Source organism: Cydia splendana, chromosome Z (assembly GCF_910591565.1).
Source record: "Cydia splendana chromosome Z, ilCydSple1.2, whole genome shotgun sequence".
Taxonomy (NCBI): domain Eukaryota; kingdom Metazoa; phylum Arthropoda; class Insecta; order Lepidoptera; family Tortricidae; genus Cydia; species Cydia splendana.
The window spans coordinates 29864865-29884900 of record NC_085987.1 but is presented as its reverse complement, the minus strand read 5'-3'; the positions used below and the strand labels follow the sequence as shown (position 1 = coordinate 29884900).

Below are 20036 nucleotides of genomic sequence, written 5' to 3'. Positions count from 1 at the left end.
AGAGGGAGAGGGAGAGGGGAGAGGGAGAGGGAGAGGGAGAGGGAGAGGGAGAGGGAGAGGGAGAGGGAGAGGGAGGGAGAGGGAGAGGGAGAGGGAGAGGGAGAGGGAGAGGGAGAGGGAGAGGGAGAGGGAGAGGGAGAGGAGAGGGAGAGGGAGAGGGAGAGGGAGAGGGAGAGGGAGAGGGAGAGGGAGAGGGAGAGGGAGAGGGAGAGGGAGAGGGAGAGGGAGGAGGGAGAGGGAGAGGGAGAGGGAGAGGGAGAGGGAGAGGGAGAGGGAGAGGGAGAGGGAGAGGGCGAGGGAGAGGGAGAGGGAGAGGGAGAGGGGAATTAGAAATAGTCAAAAAGTCAGAACGACATTTTTCACAGGACATTTATGACTTCATGTTTCGCAGAGTTCGTTATCGGTGTTTGTTGTGAATTATTGGGATTATGACGGCAGAATAACACTTGCACTGCGTGGGCTTTTAAAATCGCTGCAGATTTTTCTTGGTCTAACTCTATCTATCCTGTTTGAGACGGGCGTAGATAACGAGAGAGAGGGTGAGAGGGAGAGGGAGAAACACAAAATAAAAACTTATACAGAGAAACATAAAAAAGAAAAAGTGCCACGAAATGGTCTCACCTCAGCATGTTGCTGGCGGCTGCTAGCAGATAGCTGATGCTGAACCCTGGCAGTACCTAGTGGAGCTCGGGTTTAATACAACATAAGCACACGCTGTTTTGGTCATCGGACTCGTCTCGATGAGCACTTAGGAGAGTAGTACCCAAGATAGAGCTGATGCTGAACCCTGGCTGTACCTAAAGGAACTCAGGTTTGTTGCAACATAGGCACACGCTGTTTTGGTCATCCGACTCGTCTTGATGAGCACTTAGGACAGTAGTACCCAAGATAGAGCTGATGCTGAACCCTGGTTGTACCTAGCGGAACTCAGGTTTGGTGCAACATAGGCACACGCTGTTTTGGACACCCGATTCGTCATGATGAGCACATGGTAGAGCATTACCCAATATAGCTGATGCTGAACCCTGGTAGTACCTATTGGAACTCAGGTTTGGTGCAACATAGACAAACGCTGTTATGGTCATCTCTCGTCGCGTCAAACTGCTGTCAAGAAAATTTCATATCTTGCAGCAAATGGGCCGCTGCCGATCACCACTTCTCGAGTTGACTACGGATTTGCCGTGTAATAATTTTCTTGTACTTTGAACATTAATATATCCTGCTTATTAATCGAAAAATGAAATATATTGTATATTTTGTTAAATAATAAGTAAATATGTAACTTTATTTTAGTCAAGACAAATAAACTTTAATACCCATTCAAAAGTAAAAATGAAATATGTACCTATACTTATGCGCCACGGCGACAATTATTCAAACTTGGATACGCGTGTGGAAATTTTGCAATTTGTTTGTTCACATGCGTTATGTCCAGGATACTTGTGTTAGTCTAAGAATAAAATAATTATCATTCAACGTTGTAGTTTTATTTTGTAACTTTTTCCTTATCCAGACTTTCTCGTCGCTCAGCGACAATATTATTTCGAATTCCGTAGATTCATTTCCAATGTGCTCGATAGTCGTGTGAGGCACGAAATCTGTGAATTTTTTGATTGTTTATTGTGATCGGCATTACTATGGCTGTTTTTAATAAATCGGGGAAAGTACCTTCGATAAACGATTGGTTTATTAAAATATATACCTAATGGTAGAGTTAGCTCGTTTGCATAAATATTATTCTTATTCTTATAAACGTTTGGTTTGTTTAAATATATAATGGTAGAGTTAGCTCGTTTGCACTTTGTCGTATTAAGGATTATATATTCGTAATCGTGTTCTGATTAGGAAAAAGTAGAAGAAAAATTACGCCTAAACGCCTGCAGCTTCGACTCACATTGTAATATAACCCATGTCACTTCATTGACCCGTATTATACCACGATTGCATAAGATACTATTGTCTAAAAATATCAATTCTAATAGGTGTCAATAGTGTTGCATTTTATAACTGCCAGAAATGGCTTCGTATGAACAAGAGGCTTCATATACTTCGGTATTTTTTGGAAGCACGCGGCGCGAAGCGCTGTCGTCCAGTCCGCGGCCTAACGCACACGTTGATAAAACAAATAACAACAAACCTTCGTCTACATGTGCAATTGTGCAAATATCCGCCCTTTTGCTGTCCTGCGCTCTAAATTTCTCGATCGCATTTTAGAGTTTTCATATCAATTTATTTTTGACAACGAATTCCTGATGTGAAAACTTAATGAAAAAAAAACATGTCCTCCATATACCTAATCTTAATTCGTACCCGAGAGAGAACAGTTATAGGTACATCTTTAGTGTTTAAAAAACGACGTCGTGATGATGATGAATATAAAAAACTATATATTAAATATATAAATATATATATATTAAATATATAAATATATTAAACTCTGCTTTTTATACCTCCTTATGTTATGTTATGGTCTGCAGAGCTTTTACTTTAATTAATCGTAGTAGTACTCCTGGAATAAATGTTGGAAAAAATGGTTTCTTCATAAAAAGACTTCTACTTTTATTTTTTAATGTGTTTAATCATTAATGGACTATTTGACCATCTCGCCTAAATCCGGCTGAATGTACTACATAATTACATTCTTACTTTACAAGATATGTGTATAGTTCTTCGTCCATAACGCACTATTCAAACTTAAACATACATATATGTACACAGAGCAATCATGTGTAATCGACTGGCAACACACTATCTGAAAGCAAGGCAGGTAAAAGGCTATTAGAGCTTTCACGGGAGAATTAATCCCGTTAGAGAGTTTGCAATTCAAAGTGTTCTCATAAACTAGCTTTGTGATGCTAACATGAATCAGGCAACGGCTCTGCACCAGCTTGTTGAATGGCCAACGGCCGCTTGCCGGAGGCGTATACATACACTAGAAATATGATACCAAAATTAGCGCGTATCACTCGCTCATGTTACTAAGCCCTATAGTACACATAATAATATCAGTTTCTGAATAAGTCTCCCGGCTGCCGGCCGCTTAGGGCGACGTCCTATCAGCACCTACGTTTATATAAAACAGGACTCTCGTTTAAAATAAATTGCAATATAAGAAAAAATTGTTTTTTTTTCAATATATTTCGGGATCTCGGAAACGGCTGTAACGATTTCGATAAAATTTACTATATGGAGGTTTTCTGAGGCGAAAATTCGATCTAGCTAGGTCTTATCGCTGGGAAAACGCGCATTTTTGAGTTTTTTATATATTTTCCAAGCAAAGCTCTGTCTCCCAGACAAATCTCGGTCCCTACCGTTAAATTAGTACCTAAATGATATAAATAAGTTATATTTAAGTACCTCTGCATTGTGCCGGCGAGGGGAGGCTGCGGTCCCCTGTGACCTACATCGACGTTGCCACCACCTGTCAAAAACACAAGCATTAGCAGTATCAAAACTTATTAAGGTAAACGTACTGGTGCTCAACGCGGTCCAAGTACATGTCATCTTGAAACTTAAGTCATTGTCAATAGAGGCAACAGCAGGGTTTCATCTAAATTGGGCATTAGCATGTCGAGCACTAGTACGTTTACCTTACTACTAAACTTACTAATATTTTTTTATTAACAATTAATGTAAAGAGCAAAAGAATACACAAATACATAATAAGATAGATTATCTGCCTAAAACCCTCCTAACGACATGTAATATATCAGCATTATAGGTATCTATCGAATCGATTGCCGTGTAACTGCGTACGAAAGAAATGCTTAAACATAATAGTTATGTGCTTTTTAGGGTTCCGTACCCAAAGGGTAAACACGGGACCCTATTACTGAGAGTCCACTGTCCGTCCGTCTGTCTGTCACCATGCAGGCTGTATATATCTCATGAACCGTGATAGCTAGAACCTTGAAATTTTCACATATGATGTATTTCTATTGCCGCTATAACAACGAATACTAAAAACAGAATAAAATAAATATTTAAGTGGGGCTTCCATACAACAAACGTGATTTTTATTGCCGTTTTTTGCGTAATGGTACGGAACCCGTCGCGCGCGAGTCCGACTCGCACTTGGCCAGTTTTTATTTATCAAATCAATACTTCCAAGGACCCTTGACATCATTCTGATTTTGGTCGCATTTTTGACATTGCAATCTTGTATAAGTATTGTAGATTCGTTTATTGATTTTAATATGTCACATAAAATATGCATTTAGTATAAATATTCAATAACAAAATAAACTAAACTAAAACAATAATACTGACTTATATTCACATGAAATTATCTATAATCGCTATCAGTTATTTAAAGAGCGGCTAGGCACGAATAAAAAGAGGATCAACAATCATTAACGAAAACACCACAATACTTCCACCCTACAGAATATTTTTCATGTTTCGTATCTTAGGTAGGTATACAAATTCTGCTACAAGATTCGGTCAAATTGTGTTTTTTCAAAAACAAATTATAGCCAACATTTGATGAATGTAATGTGATACCTTTGGGTATGGTGCTTTACGCACACTAGTGTCCCATGCCCTCCCCCTGACGCAACCCCCCCTTTTAGCATGAAATATGTCCCGATTGACAGTTTTTTTTATTTTTTGGGGAAAGTATACAATATAGGAACAAAGTGTCAATAAAAGAAATAATCCCTATTAAATTCTTAACAAAAAAGGTTATTTAATTTTTTTTGATATGACGCACCATATTCATGTTATGGCTAGATGAACTTCGACAAAATTTTACCTTTGAAAAATTTGTTGAAGATCAATATAACATAGTAGTACGTGATAGTACGGAAAGAAATCTTACACGGAGAATAACCTTGCAAGCTTATTTTCCGTATAAGATTTCTTTCAGTACTATCACGTAGGTACTATGTTATATTGAACTTCAACGAGTTAATACATGAATATGGTGAGTCTTACCAAAAAGTTGCATGTAACCTTTTTTGTTTAAAATTTATTAAGGATTACTTCTTACCTTGACACTTTATTCCTAATTCTAATACTTTTCTCAAAAATTAAAAAAAAACCGTCACCCGGGACATATTTCATGCTAAAAGGGGGAGTTGCGTCAGGGGGAGGGCATGGGACACTAGTCTGCGTAAAGCACCATACCCAAAGGTATCATACTACATTCATTGAATGTAGTATGATACCTTTGTCTTCCCCATACATTAGAACACAACTTGACCGAATCATTATATAGACCTCAAGGCAAACACACAATCCTGCGAAAGCTATATATTTTTATGGGCACCTCTATTCTATTAGGTACACATTCGGGAAAACATACAGGTCGGACCAAACATTTTTGCACTTTTTAAAAATACATATAAATTTAGCTATTTATTTTCTATTTAATTTAATTCAATCTAACAACAATCTAATGCAATTTATTTTTTAACAAATGACATCAGCCAGATGAACTGCGTCTCGTCGATGGCACTTCTGCTATCGATTGTGTGAATTTAGGCAAACTCGCTGACACTTGCTGCGAGGGATCGCGGGTACCCTCACCTAGTGGTCGTAGGGTAGACGATTTCAGGAGTACCAACGACGAGACGGATACGATGTAATTCGATCTATCTGCATTAAATATGCATCTGCAAAAAAATTGCATCAAATTTTTGTTAGAAAGAATAAATAAAATTAAGAATATCTTGTAGTTTTTTATTTCTGACAAAATTATTTTTAAAGTGCAGAAATTATTGGCCCAACCTGTATAATAATCCCTGTGTGTACCACCGCCTTATGCCTTTTGTAATAATGTCCACCGATGTACAGTTGTCTAGGAGTGTTGCTGTTGTACTTGTGTGGCTGAAGCTACGAGCAAAGACATATGTAACTTCGTATAAGATGAATAAAGTCTAAGGAAAAAACGTGCCTCAGAAATCAAGAAAAAATCATTCTCGGATAGATGGCGCACACACCTTTGGTCTATGTTCGGCTAGATGGCGTGACAACACCGTTTCATATTTAACAATTTTAACACATATATATCAGTGAATGAACATGGGTTAAAATAATATAAAAATAATAAAATCATTTATCCATATATATACATTTTTTTGATAATTTTATACGTTTTCATTTTGAGTTTTAGTCGTGTGTCGATAGATGGCAGTAAATTTACTGCGACTACAAAATTTACTATGACAGGACCCCTCTATACTATCTATTCTCTTTGCTACGAGTAAGCCCGTAGCGTTAATGCTACGAGCCCAATGTACGAACGAGTTTAAAGAAATCTATTCGACGCCCGGCTGCGTATTCTGACTGTTATAATAGGTTATGAATTTGATGTTATTAATATAATATGATCTGTCAGCATCAAAAGTGATGTTTCTGGATGAAGAAATGCTAAGAAAACCTTTTATAACAATCGGAATACGCCTGCCGTCTATTCAGTTACTACTGTAGTCTCACTATAGTAAAGTAATATGAATTTACTATTGCAGCTCGTGGTAGTGGCTCTTCGGTTCTAGGTGGAAGGTGCGAAGGGGTAAGTTGAAAACAGGGATAAGACAAATAATCCTCTATATTTCGGAATCACGTGTAACCAACTGTTAACCATTTAGTTATACCCCGTTGTTCAGTGGTCCATCCCTACTTGAAGTGCGTACCTAGTCGTGAGCTACGACCAAATTCGTCACAAGTGGTATTATCTTCGATCTTAACCCATCTCTAATAACTTCTATCAGAATAAAGATACAGACAGACGGACGGACCGACGGACAGACGGACGTATGGACTGACGGACGGACGGACGGATGGACTGACGGACGGACGGACGGACGGATGGACTGACGGACGGACGGATGGACGGACAACAAATTGATCCTATAAGGGTTCCGCTTTTTTCCTTTTGAGGTAGGTACCTATTACGGTCAGCCAAGAAAGTGGTCTACCACTTTTCGACTCTATCAATCAGATGATAGAGTCGAAAAGTGGTAGACCACTTTCTTGGCTGACTGTACCTACGGAACTTTAAAAAATATTCCATTTTATCCCAATGTACCTTTTATCCAAAAAATCAAATTATATTGACAGTAACTCCATATTAAGAGATATTAATAACCCAGATGTTGTTATTTTAGATGTATGCACCTTTAATAATTATGCATTAAATTAATACATTATGTAAACACACAGTAAGCTTGAATTATCAATCCAGGATTGGGAGGAATTCAACATGGAATATCGTCAAATTGACCATATTTGCTCCAGAGGGTAAATTTCGCCACCCATCAAACGTCAAAGACCATCGGAACTGTGCAACCCGTTAGTAAATAGCAATCAGCACGGATAGAAGTCGGACCAAGAATAGTCTGCAGCGGATTTGATAGCCCTCGCAGTGCAAGTGTTATTTACACGTCATAATTTCATAGAAGTATGACGTTTAAAATTACACTTGCACTGCGTGGGCTATCAAAATCGCTGCAGACTTTTCTCTGTCTGACATCATGGTCGCATTTTTATCACCTGTCATGTCATGCGACTCTTTCGCACTTTCATATTTGTTAGAATGTGACAGGCATGTTGACAGATGGTAAAAAAGCGACCTACAGGAATATTATTAACAGTTCTCGAAAATTATCCTGGACCTATTAGAACTGTCCCTTTAAACCGCTATGTTGGTATGTGACCGTACTTATAACAATTGGAAATTTGCTCTCCAATAAACGGTTTTTGGTTAGTAAATAACGCCATTAAAAAAATCCTTGTACTTTTCAAAATAAGTCTAATTACATACGGTTATAAATAAGTAAGAAAAAATTTAGTGCATCAGTTTCATAAATAATTAAATATTATGGGACAATGTTACAATCGAAAAATTTCATACTAAATTGTTGCCATGTTTACGCATTTCACGTCAAAAATGTGACAATTACGTAGGAAGCGGCGCCCTCCTTTATTTTCTACTATTTTATGTCGCGCTGTTAGTGCAATGCAAACCTCAATCGAAAACCGGAAGTGGGTCTAATTTAAATTAATCAAACTTCAATAAAATTCCCATTTCTATCAATAGAGTCGGACCAAATAAGTCTGCAGCGGATTTGATAGCCCACGCAGTGCAAGTGTCATTTATACTTCATCATTTCATAGAAGTTTGACGTTTAAAATAACACTTTCACTGCGTGGGCTATCAAATCCGCTGCAGACTATTCTTGGTCTGACTTCTAGAACCTTTTAATGCCCGTATAGACAGTTTTGGTGCTATGCCTATCTGTGTAAGGGTGGTATCGTGGTATTCTACCTATTCAATTTATTTGTCCAATATGTATTGCGTCTCACATTTTGCATAATGAGATAGTGAGACGCAATGACATTGGACAAAGAAATTGGACAGGTGGAATACCACCTTACGATTGTCTTTAAATATATTTACAGTATAAACCCCTGCACTTCTTAGGTAACTCTTCTGGGTAACTTTCAGTAGGATAACCACCACAATACGAGTAATAAGAAAATCCAGAAAATATTTGACACTATATTCACGAACTATATGCATTTTGCATTGATAGACCGTCACAGAGACGCCGAGAACTTACAGCCTGGCACAGACCGAACTCAAAGCTGTTGGCAATTAGCGCTAAGTACCAGCTCAGTTTATACTTGAAGACAGTATTACAAGTATTACAACATCACAAATAAAACAATTCCAGGAAGGAGAGACAAATTGTGCATAGTCTTATATAAGATATTATATAGTTCTGGTTATAATTATGGAAATATGGTGGCTAACGCTAGTGGAATGTTTTAAAAAAATCATCTTCACATAAAGTGAAGTTGAGAGGAGGACGGTTAGTTATGCAACAGATGAGGCAGGTCCGGGCGAAGCGCGGCGCGGCGCCCGACGGCACCCGCACCGGAGACAACCGCTATCGACCCAACTTACCGCCCCATCTACACAGTTACCTGCCATTCATTACTTAAAACTTACTGCCTTATTTATTTACGTCGATTATGAAATGTTTCTGTTTAGTCTATTTACCATATAATCACGCGAAATGAATACCAGTACGGATATGATGGTCGTTCTTGTCTACGTGACAGCGTGATAAACGGTGTTCGTCACTTTCTATCCCACGAATGTTAAAAAGTGACAGTTATTTTATCACGTGGATAAAGCCATCCATAATACGCCTGCAGATGTACCTATGTTGTACGTAGTTTTAATACTTTTAATTGACAGTTTAACGAACATGACAGTTTGAATCTTAGAGATCTTTTATTTATCCTAGGGCTTGTTTACAAATTGATAAATGATAAGTGTTAAGTTCGAGTACATACATTTGTCACTAAACGCAAGTAGCAAATGATTTTTGATTTAATTGAAAATTATACCAAACTTGACTTAGAACCTACACTTAAACAAAATTATTAATCTCAGACGTAGCCAACGCTACAATAAACTGCATGTAAAATCTGGGTGGCTCCACTTCTGAAATGCATAAAGATAAAGATAGTTTATTATTCAAGTAGGCATATTCAATGCGCTTATGAACGTCAAATAAAGCTGCACCGGCTCCAACCCTACATCTCTGCCTCGAGAAGATTTAAGTCCCCCTCAATTGGAGGAGGGTATTCCAATATGGGACCGGCAACAAATTCGGCGGGACACATCTGTTCAAAACATTACATCTTTAACATGCATTACGTTACGAGTAAATGAGAAAAAATACAATTTACTTTACTATAGAATTCATGCAATTACATACAGTGGGTATTTTTCTTTATAGAGATTAATTTAAAAATATATGTGTATCAAATCATACAAATACGTAGCTCTTTCAGAAAACATATCAAATTCTTACAAAAGCAAAAGAAAATAAAATTAATAAAAGAAATGAGAATATATACCTATTACATATATGTATAAATCTGACTGATTGTTTGAAATACCTACCTACATCAAATATTTGATGTGCTTTCTTACCTGGGAATCCTGGGATGTGTCACCTATAACTTTACACATAATACAATGATTTTAATTGCAGAGTAGGTACTTGTTTTTATTGCAGTTTCTGGTTTGGACCAGACATGTTTGTCTGACAAGTAGTCCTCGACTCTGTAATAAGCCTTCAACATCAATGACTTTTTAAGTAATTCTTAAGAGCTGGAAAGGGTAATCCTAAAGCGTCGTCAGGTAACTTGTTATAAAAATTAATACATTGCCCAACGAATGACTTTTGTACTTTACGGACACGAAACTTTCTGATAGCAAGCTTATTTTTATTTCTAGAGTGGTTCAAGTTAGAACTGCAGCCGGAACAAAGGTATTCAACGCATGCCTGTTCAACGCATTTTTCCACTGGAGTTAAACTCGCAGGACAGACTTGACTTGTCTTTTAGGCTAGTTGATACTGACTCTATTGGACAAATACAAACTGAGACAAATGAGAGCAATGAGACTAATGAGGTACGACCGACACGAGCTAGAAGGTTACCACAACACCTTATTGACTATGTTTTGGATTAATGGCTTAACCTTCCGGTGCTTCCCGCTCAGGAGTGGGAGGCATTCTGCTGCTCTACTATTGTAAAGAGGTTTATTTAGGTTTTTTATATTTGAATATTATTTATTTTCTTTTCGAACCTTGTCACTGTAAATAATTGAATACGTTGCCATAACAGTCTGAAAAATATCCTCATCAACACCTATTATTGTAAATTATTCCTGTAAATATATTTGTGCTTCGTTAATAATCGTTTCTGTGATTAGCGTGACCATCATACTATCATAGATACGAGTATATTGGAAGCTACAGTTAAAATATTAATTTCTTTAAAAAGTTCTCTTAGTAATTCACGTGTTTTTAAGCTATACATAAATAGAACGAATGGCTCTCTTTTGTAAGACTAATATATTCTGTATGTCAGCTGCTTTGCCCCAAATACCAGAATACCATATGACATTAGTGACATTACACTTTGAAAATAACTATAATAAACAAGGCGAGCTGTCTCAACATTAGTCAATTATCTAATTCTCCTAACGGCGTAGGCGGGCGAACTTAATTTGTGTGCGAGTGTTTATATGAGGACTCCATTGTAGATTTTTGTCCAATGTTAAACCAAGAAACACTGCTTTATCTACCATCTCTAAGCATTCATTATTCAAAAGTATCTTAGTACTTATCGACTGATTTAACATTCGGCAGAGAAAATCTAATACATTTGGTTTTCTATTAGCATTAAGAAGCAAATTGTTAATAGTGAACCAGTTAAGTACATCTATGAGTGTGCTATTACATACACTGTAATCGGTAGATTTCCGATCAACCTTAAAAAGTAATGATGTGTCATCAGCAAAAAGAACTATTTTACAAAGGTTTTCAACTATACAATCATTTAGGTATATAAACCAAAAACAGGAATGGACCCATAGAACCTTGTGGCACTTCTAATTGGACTACAGTTCCGCAGACTCTTAGAACATTTAGTAACTGGAGACGTCATTGGCTGTCATTTTCTGTACAAAACAGTCTGCCGATTTTTGTGGGGGAGTGGACGTCAAATGTATTGCTATTTCTACATGATTTGTACGTAACGTACAAATAGCCACGTCAGTCCATACAAAAGTTTGCACAATTGTGCAAGGTTTTTGGAAGAGGTTTTGTTTACAACTGTTTGTGTTCTATTGCTAAGGTAAGAAGACATAATGTTTATAGGGCATTATCTGACAGACCATAGTGTTCTAATTTCAAAATGAGTGTTCTTTAGGATCACAAAGATTAATTCTGCCAAAGGAAATTTTTTGTTCAGAGAACGCCGTATTTGACTTTTTTATGTTGTGTGCAAGCACGACTATTACGAATATTACGATAGGTGCCTATTGGAATTTCCAATCAATAGAAAATAAGAATAGAATATAAGTGGCTTAACAAGGGCTCGTATCCGTTTCGTTATGTAAATTGGGTCGGTAACGTTATTTCGTCAACAAATAAGTTTAGCGGTCGGGTCGGAAACGAGTATAGGTTCCATCAAACGCCTATTCCGCAAATGGGTTAGAAATAACAATTCTCCGCCCTGCATCACAATGCCATTCAATGAACGACAAAGTGTTCTTAGGGTTCCGTACCTTAAAAGGAAAAAAAAACGGAAGCCTTAATAGGATCACTTTGTTGTCCATCCGTCCGTCTGTCCGTGTGTCAAGACCATTTTTATCTCAGGAACGCGTGGAGATATCGAACGCTTAACAAAAATTTGCTAATTAGCAAATAGGTATGCATTTCGAGTTCTTAACACAAAGTCCAAAGGTCCTATCTGGTAAACATAAACTTGGCATGCAAATAGCTTACCTAACCCGAAACAAAAAATAAACAAGTGCGAGTCGGACTCGCGTTCCAAGGGTTCCGTATATTACCCAATTTTTAACAATGTATTTTTTATATGTGAAACGCGAGTGAATTGCCTTCAAAAACCCGTCTACGGGTCGGGATGATCTTTTTTTGGCTATTTTCTTAAATAACTTCTAAACTAATATTTTAAAATTACAAAATAAAAATTGAGATTCTCAAAATTCTGCTTTGATCAATGCAAGGAAGGTTTATTTCCCACAGTACATACAGTACCTACTAAATATGTAGTTATGAGCGACATGGGAGACGGGACGCACCGGTTAGCTTTTTGGCCGTTTCATGTTTTCTGCCGGATGACACCATATTGTAGAAATTTGTTAGGTACGGCTCAATAAAAATCCGCCAATAGGGAATATTACGCAAAACTCTGCGTAGGGGGCGCCACTACCACTATCCATCACAATCACAAACTACCGCGAAACAAGAAAATAGAAATTTCGTTATGTACCGTAAACCTACTTTGATTTGCGGGTCGACTTTGATAACAACTTCCCTCCGCTACTAAAGTGCTTGTTTTAACGAATTGAAAAATACCTTCGCAGTTATTTTTTGTTATTGGCAACACTGATAGTTGCTTAACCACGTAGTAATCGGATGCGAGAGTAATTATTAATATTTCGTGTAGAAAAAAAATATTAATGGCGGGTACGCTTTTCTTCCTGGTTTTCTTGGTTGAAAAACTTTGACTGTATTTGTGCCAAATGTATTAAACATGTAATTTTATAGTGTCTTAGGTTAATCAGTGTTTATTCGTGAGTTTATAAAAAAATACCCGAATTCGACAACCTACACATGCGCACCTAGCCGGGGAATTTATGGGTCGGGGTGTCTTTGGTCACTTATACGTGGTGAAATTGATCAAAATGTTAAAGTAACACCATGAATTATTTTGGCAGCTTACGATTTTTTAATGTATATTTTTCAATAGTTATATAAAGCCTGACAACAGTTTATTTAACCCTGAGATAGTGTCGCTGCAAACAGCTTACGTATGGCAATAATGTGCGTACGTCATGTATAGTCGGGGTAGTGGGCATTGGCTTCATGTTGATACTCGTATAATGTCAAAACATTGCTTACAGAGAATTCGGTTCTTTCAATTTACCTATTCGTCTAAATCTGATTCTAAATATTCAATATTTATATATCCTTCGTTTTCTGACTCTGACGAAGTCTGATTTTCATCAGATGTTGTGTTGCATTCAGGACCACCAACCTCGATTATAAAACGTTCAGTCTCCAATTCGATTATAGGACCTTTATTCCTATAATCGTCTTCAATTTTTTTAACATGGTCACAGCAATTGCTCCAATTTTCTTGAGTTACTTCCTATTACGATAATAATTAGAGATGCAACGGATAGTTGTTTGGCCGGATACCGAATACCGGATATTCGGCCTGACCATCGGCCGAATATCCGGTGTCCGGCCGCAGAATATTCGGCCGGCTCAACTATACCTTCATTTCGGTTTTTCAGGTGCGCATTGTGCAGGTTTGATCTGTTTCCTAGTGAACGTTCGCGCGGACTCATTTCTAGGTTCGAAATGAGTGCGCATGCAAGTCAGTTGAAAGTTTAAATTGTTTTTAAATAATAAACGAGTACGATTATGACCGTGACTGTTTCTTAAATTCAAATTGTTTACTCCGAAATCAAGCAATGTTACTATCCGGTATCCGGCCGGATAGTAGGGCACTATCCGGTATCCGGCCGGATATTAAAATAATGGCCGGATAGGCCGGATACCGGATAGTAACCGAATATCCGGTGCATCTCTAATAATAATTTATTAAAAATTTAAATCATTAATGATTAATATTTAGAATTTAGTTAAGTTATGTAAATTATTTTGAATTCAGTCTATAATTCAAAATAATTTACATAACTTAACTAAATTCTAAATATTAAAATAAGTTTTATACCTGAAAACTATCTTCAACAAGCTTTAGAAAAGGCTTATTATCGATAGACACATTTTTAGTTGCCACTTTAGCTTTTACAATGCCCCAAATCATCTCAATAGGATTTAAATCACAGTGATATGGCTGTAATCTTATCACTTTGTGTCCGTATGTGGAGAGAATCGTGTCTATTTCATATATTGGTTCAGGTTTGTGACATCTCAAAATCTCCACCAATCTAGCTTTGGATACTTTTTGTGGAAATGAAATTTTATTCGAACGCAGCCACTCTGCAATCACATGCTTTCTGTCGCCAGATGTTGGTGGTTTATGAATGCGAAAGGAATGGTATCGGGCATTATCCATAACTATACATGTGGGTTCACTTAGATTGGGAATTAATTTCTGCGTAACCCATTTCTTAAAATTATTTTGATTCATCGAATCATGGTAATCTGCTTTTTAGGGTTCCGTACCCAAAGGGTAAAACGGGACCCTATTACTAAGACTCCGCTGTCCGTCCGTCCGTCCGTCCGTCCGTCCGTCCGTCTGTCACCAGGCTGTATCTCACGAACCGTGATAGCTAGACAGTTGAAATTTTCACAGATGATGTATTTCTGTTGCCGCTATAACAACAAATACTAAAAACAGAATAAAATAAAGATTTAAGTGGGGCTCCCATACAACAAACGTGATTTTTGACCGAAGTTAAGCAACGTCGGGCGGGGTCAGTACTTGGATGGGTGATCGTTTTTTTTTGCCGGTTTTTGCATTATGGTACGGAACCCTTCGTGCGCGAGTCCGACTCGCACTTGCCCGGTTTTTTTTCCTTTATCATTATATACCAAAAGTGCATTAGGAACAAATCCGGATGGTCCACCGGCATGAACAATAATATATCGTTTCCCTGTTGAAACGGCTTTCGATACTCCAGGTTCATTTTCACTCTGCCAACATTTGGCGTGGTTCAGAGAAGTATGAATGTTGGTCTCGTTCAAATAAACTATAGGCATATTACTTCTTGTATTTGATCCAAATAACTTTCACGCCAAACCACAATATCGGAACGCTCCATCAATATTGACCGTTGGTTTCTGCATTTTTTATATTTGAATCCCATACTGTGCATCAGTTTTCGTAAGTTGTACTCTCTGCTGGCTGTAAATCCAATGTCTTTTTTCAAAGCAGTGAGCAGAGTTTTGATACTCGGTACTTGTTTTCGCACGGCATAAAATTCATGAATTTTATGCCTTATGGCACATTTATCGAAGTCGTCTATTTGAATTCTTTTTTTGTGTGGGGCTTTGTTTTGTACAGGGGGCAAAGTCAAGACCGTCTCATTATTTTTAGAAATATTTTTTATCGTCGATCTACATAAACCTTAAATGAAATATTAAAGGAAATATTAAAGTTTAAACCAAACAACTAACCAGTTCAATACAACCGCACTATAAAATGTCAATACCGGTCATGTCAACAACCAACTTTAAAACATTGTTTATTGGAATGCTATGTAATCCTTCGTCTTTTTTAAGCTGTAAGTATTTGATTGCATTCACTACAATTTTTTTCGCATCTTTGGATTTTTTTTGGCATTTTTGTAATAAAACCGTTTATATTTGAATATATTCGTAGATATTTTCCGTTTGTTTACATCGGTGACATTCGATGACATCCAACGTTCGTTGTCAAAGAGTACTTGTTGCCAGTAAAAGAAATTAATAGTACCATTGAAAATCCGCAAAATGGTGAGGGTCAAATAAACTGTTGACAGGCTTTAATAAATAAGTATCGTTTGAGTCAGTGCAAGAGGAAGAGGATGTAAAATTATAAGTTTGTATGTAGGAGTTGATCTCCGGAACTGCTTATCTGATTTAAAACATTCTTTTACCCTTTTTTATTGTATGGAATTAACTTTCTGGGTGGAAATTGGCTATATTTTATCCTGCGGCTTTGATTTAGGTTTTTTATCATACGTGCGTGAGGCCACCTGCCCACCAGGGTATTAATTCTACAATAAATAATAATGCATATTCTTTTATAGAAACAATGCCAGAGATTACAAAAAAAAATCGAGTAACGAGACTACAAAAAATACCAAGTAATAGAACAACACAATGATGCACTTGAAAAAATAGTGGCGGGATTAAAATCTATTCGTGCGCCATGGAAAGCATACAATATTTTATATAGAACTTTATACAATAAGTATAAAGGCAACATATCAAAGGCACAGACCAAATTTACTGAAACGGAAAAGCTTGCAATTCAAAAATCTGTTGCTAAGTGCGATGATAAGTTAAACCCCTACGTTATTTATAGTAAATGATCTAATAAGCGCTTAAAGTTATTAATTTGTATCATTTGGTATGTTATCAAAGTAACCCCACACCTTAAAAAAATATATAACTTAAAAAGTACTTAACAAATTTTTATTTTTTTATTTTTTACGGGCTTATTAGAGGGTCTACTTTAGATTGTCAGCAAAAAAAGTAGTGGTTTCAAAGTAACCCCATTCTCAATATAACTTTGATCACGTTGTTTTTATGTTTTTCTGAAAAAAATTATAAGTCCTAATTTTTTTTTATTTGGCAGGCTGAAAGAAGAGAAAAACCGATTATTATATTTTTATTTCATATTTTTACGTATATTAGGATCGTCAAAAAATGGTCCTAAACTCTAGATCAAACAATAGATCAAAGTATCCCCGGTTTACGGTATCTTGATTTTTGATTTTCCCGGTAGGCCCTTATTAACAAACCGCCTTGAAGCATCAATGCTTAGAGACAGGCGTTCCCCTCTGTCGAAAATAGGCGGCCAATGGTCAACCACATGTATGGTCTGACGTTTATCTGACATGCCTATTTTGACGTTACGTATACATTTGATGTGCCCCTCCCCCGCAAAAAACGGCAGACTATTTTGTACCGAAAATCATAGACATGTCGTCTCCGTTTGGTTATATCCGCTAAGCATCAATGTCATAATATTTTATTGTCTGTGAAAAGGTCTCCTGTTCCATTCTAATTTGAACTTTGTGTTGACAAAATAAAATTTAATTTTGCTTGGCAAGGTTTGACGTATGGGCGGCTAGACGTTATGGCACAGTATGTATAAGTTACTCTATGGTTTACTAGCTAGCTTAGTGCTGCACTCTGGCGGCAGAACATTGCAGTAATAGGTACCCCCTATTAACACCGCATATCTCAACATTGCTGGCGATACTTGTTGCTCATTGTTAGCTAGTTATGTTGAGAGATATCTAATGTTATAGGTAGGTAAAAAAAATACTAAAGCCCTTATTGCGTGTAGTACAGTTTGCAAAAAAACACATAAGCATACAAATCTAAATCTAAATCATTATATGTATAAATATTTAATTAAGTTGTACATATTAATAATTTCATGAAACTCATAAATCGTTCTCCTTCCTTGTCACCTCTTGGTTAAATTTGTCCACTGTACTGTACCTAATCGCTCCTCTACACGATGCGCCAACGTCGGCCAATCCAAGGGACGCAGCTATGCGGTAGAATGAGATAGCAATATCACTTGCTCCCTCTAACGCATAAATGTGTCCCTTGGATTGGCCGACGTTGGCGCATCGTGTAGAAGAGCCATTATGCGTGATTTTCGGTTAGATTTAATTATGGGTGTTTTAAAAGATCAGGAAACGATGTCATATTAATTTGCCTAGCTAAAGTCAAATTCAACGTTTTTAAATTTACCTAGTATCTACTTGTAAAGTATTGTGTAGGTATTCATGAACGAAATTATTCTAAAGTATTATATGTATAGATTGTCAATTTATATCTTATTATGAAAATATGTAGAATCATAAGTGGACAGGAATAATCAAACTTGAAAGATAAGCAAAGCAAGCAAGTTTGCAAATCATACGTTAACAAACAAGCGAGCAAAGCGAGGCCAAGTTCAAAGGGGCTCACGGATGGTATCTGCCTGTCAGTTGTTCGGAACTGTCAACTTTTTGTTCTAACTGACAGGCCGATTCCGTCCGGCGGACTGTTAATCAGTGGGCCCCTTTACATTCAAAACATGGCTGGCTAGGAGCGTGTCTCGGCATTTCGATGTCTTTAAACTGAACTCTGAGGATAGTTTGTTACGCAATAACATAATTAAATTTGTTCTAACTTAAATGAAATTAGGTAAACTTGTAGTTGAGGACATTATATTTTATTAATTAAATTAATATATGTCTATGAATCTACCTAAACCTACATAAACCTACCTAGTATATACTATATAGAGTTTTTGGCGAACCGCGAGTTCCCAGTTCGGAGCAAACTACCTACTAGTAGGTATTACAGATTACAAAAATTGAATGTCTATTAAGTAGAACTTTTCACTCACACATATAAGAGGGGATTTAGTAAAAGTGTTACCTATGTACAGTCGCCATCAGATATATCGGAGCGTCCGAGGTGCTCAAAAATATCTGAACACGCACTCTAACGCCTTGATGACAATAGAGACGTGTTCAGACATTTGTGAGCGCCTTATCCGCCCCGATATATCTGATGGCGACTGTACATCCATTTCCTATTGAATTCCTGACATAGACTGCCTAATGTCGCAAGTTCGGAAGTTCGGAGTTCATATTGTGAATTAATAAATGGTAAAACGATTAGGTACCTACATTAAAATTACTTGATAGTACAATCGGATCGAAAGCATTACAAAGCGGTTTGTGTCTCCCTTTTTTTTACGATTTACAACTATATTTAGGTCAGCTAGCAACACATGTCAATTTTTCCTCCCATTGGTTATAGTCGAGTGTGCTCAGGCCATAAAAAGGTCAACCACGGCGTTCACTGAATAAGAGATTTCCTTTGGCAGAATTTATCTTTGTGTTCCTAAAATGTATTTAAGAAGTGGAGCCACCCAGATTTTTGAGGCAGGTGGGGGGGTAGGGGGTTTTAAGCGTCGGCGACGTCTGAGGTTAATAATGATGTTCTATGTCTAGTTTAGTATCATTTTCAACTAAATCAAAGATGTAGACATAGATTTCATCTAAATCGGTTCAGCCGTTATTGATTCCCCGTACAATCTTACAACTTCCTTTTCACTTATAAGAGATTTTTTTTAAATAAAAACTATCCTATGTTCTTCCCCGGGACTCAAAATATCTCTATACTAAATATTATCTAAATCGGTTCAGCGGTTATTGAATCCCCATACAAATTTCCACCTCCCTTTTCACACCCTTAAGGTATAATTTTTGACATTAAAAGTATGCTATGTTATTCCCTGGGACTCAAACTATCTCTGTACCAAATTTTAACTAAATTGGCTTAGCGGTTTAAGCGTGAAGAGGAATTAACAAAAAAGTATTTTTTTCATATTTTATGTGTTTTTACTTCGGAATGGTGTCATTATGATATCATAAATGAATTCGGCATCCCCGATTTATACGAAAACGATACCAAACTTGGCCTTTTAGCTTAAATGATATAGATATCAAGATCAAATTGTGAGTACCCCCCCTAAAAATTTACATCAAAAATCTCGGTGGCTCCACTTCTTTAATCCATTCTTGGGTCCTAAGGACCAATCCTGCCAAAGGAAATCTCTTGTTCACGCAACGCCTAATTTTAGGCCCAGCACCTTCCGCTATTAACTTATTTATCATCGCAAGCCGGACAGTATCGCCTGCTTAGCGAGAATCAAAGCACTTGGACTGAGCTACTAGTAATTTGATTCTTAATCTAGCACGAAGATTTACCTTAGATACATTTACA

General features: G+C 37.0%; 1 protein-coding gene and 1 long non-coding RNA gene across 2 annotated transcripts in view; both read right to left on the bottom strand.

Annotated features, from left to right (window-relative positions):
• The window catches only part of LOC134804940 (uncharacterized), a 213803-nt gene that overhangs the window by 137725 nt on the left and 56042 nt on the right, over positions 1 to 20036 (bottom strand). The gene's annotated exons all lie outside the window — the stretch shown is intronic.
• The window catches only part of LOC134804918 (cationic amino acid transporter 2), a 75681-nt gene that overhangs the window by 53196 nt on the left and 2449 nt on the right, over positions 1 to 20036 (bottom strand). The window contains exon 2 of the mRNA XM_063778239.1: positions 3358 to 3421. Within this exon, the coding sequence (XP_063634309.1) occupies positions 3358 to 3365 (8 nt within the window). The 5' untranslated portion in view covers positions 3366 to 3421. The remainder of the gene's footprint in view (positions 1 to 3357; positions 3422 to 20036) is intronic.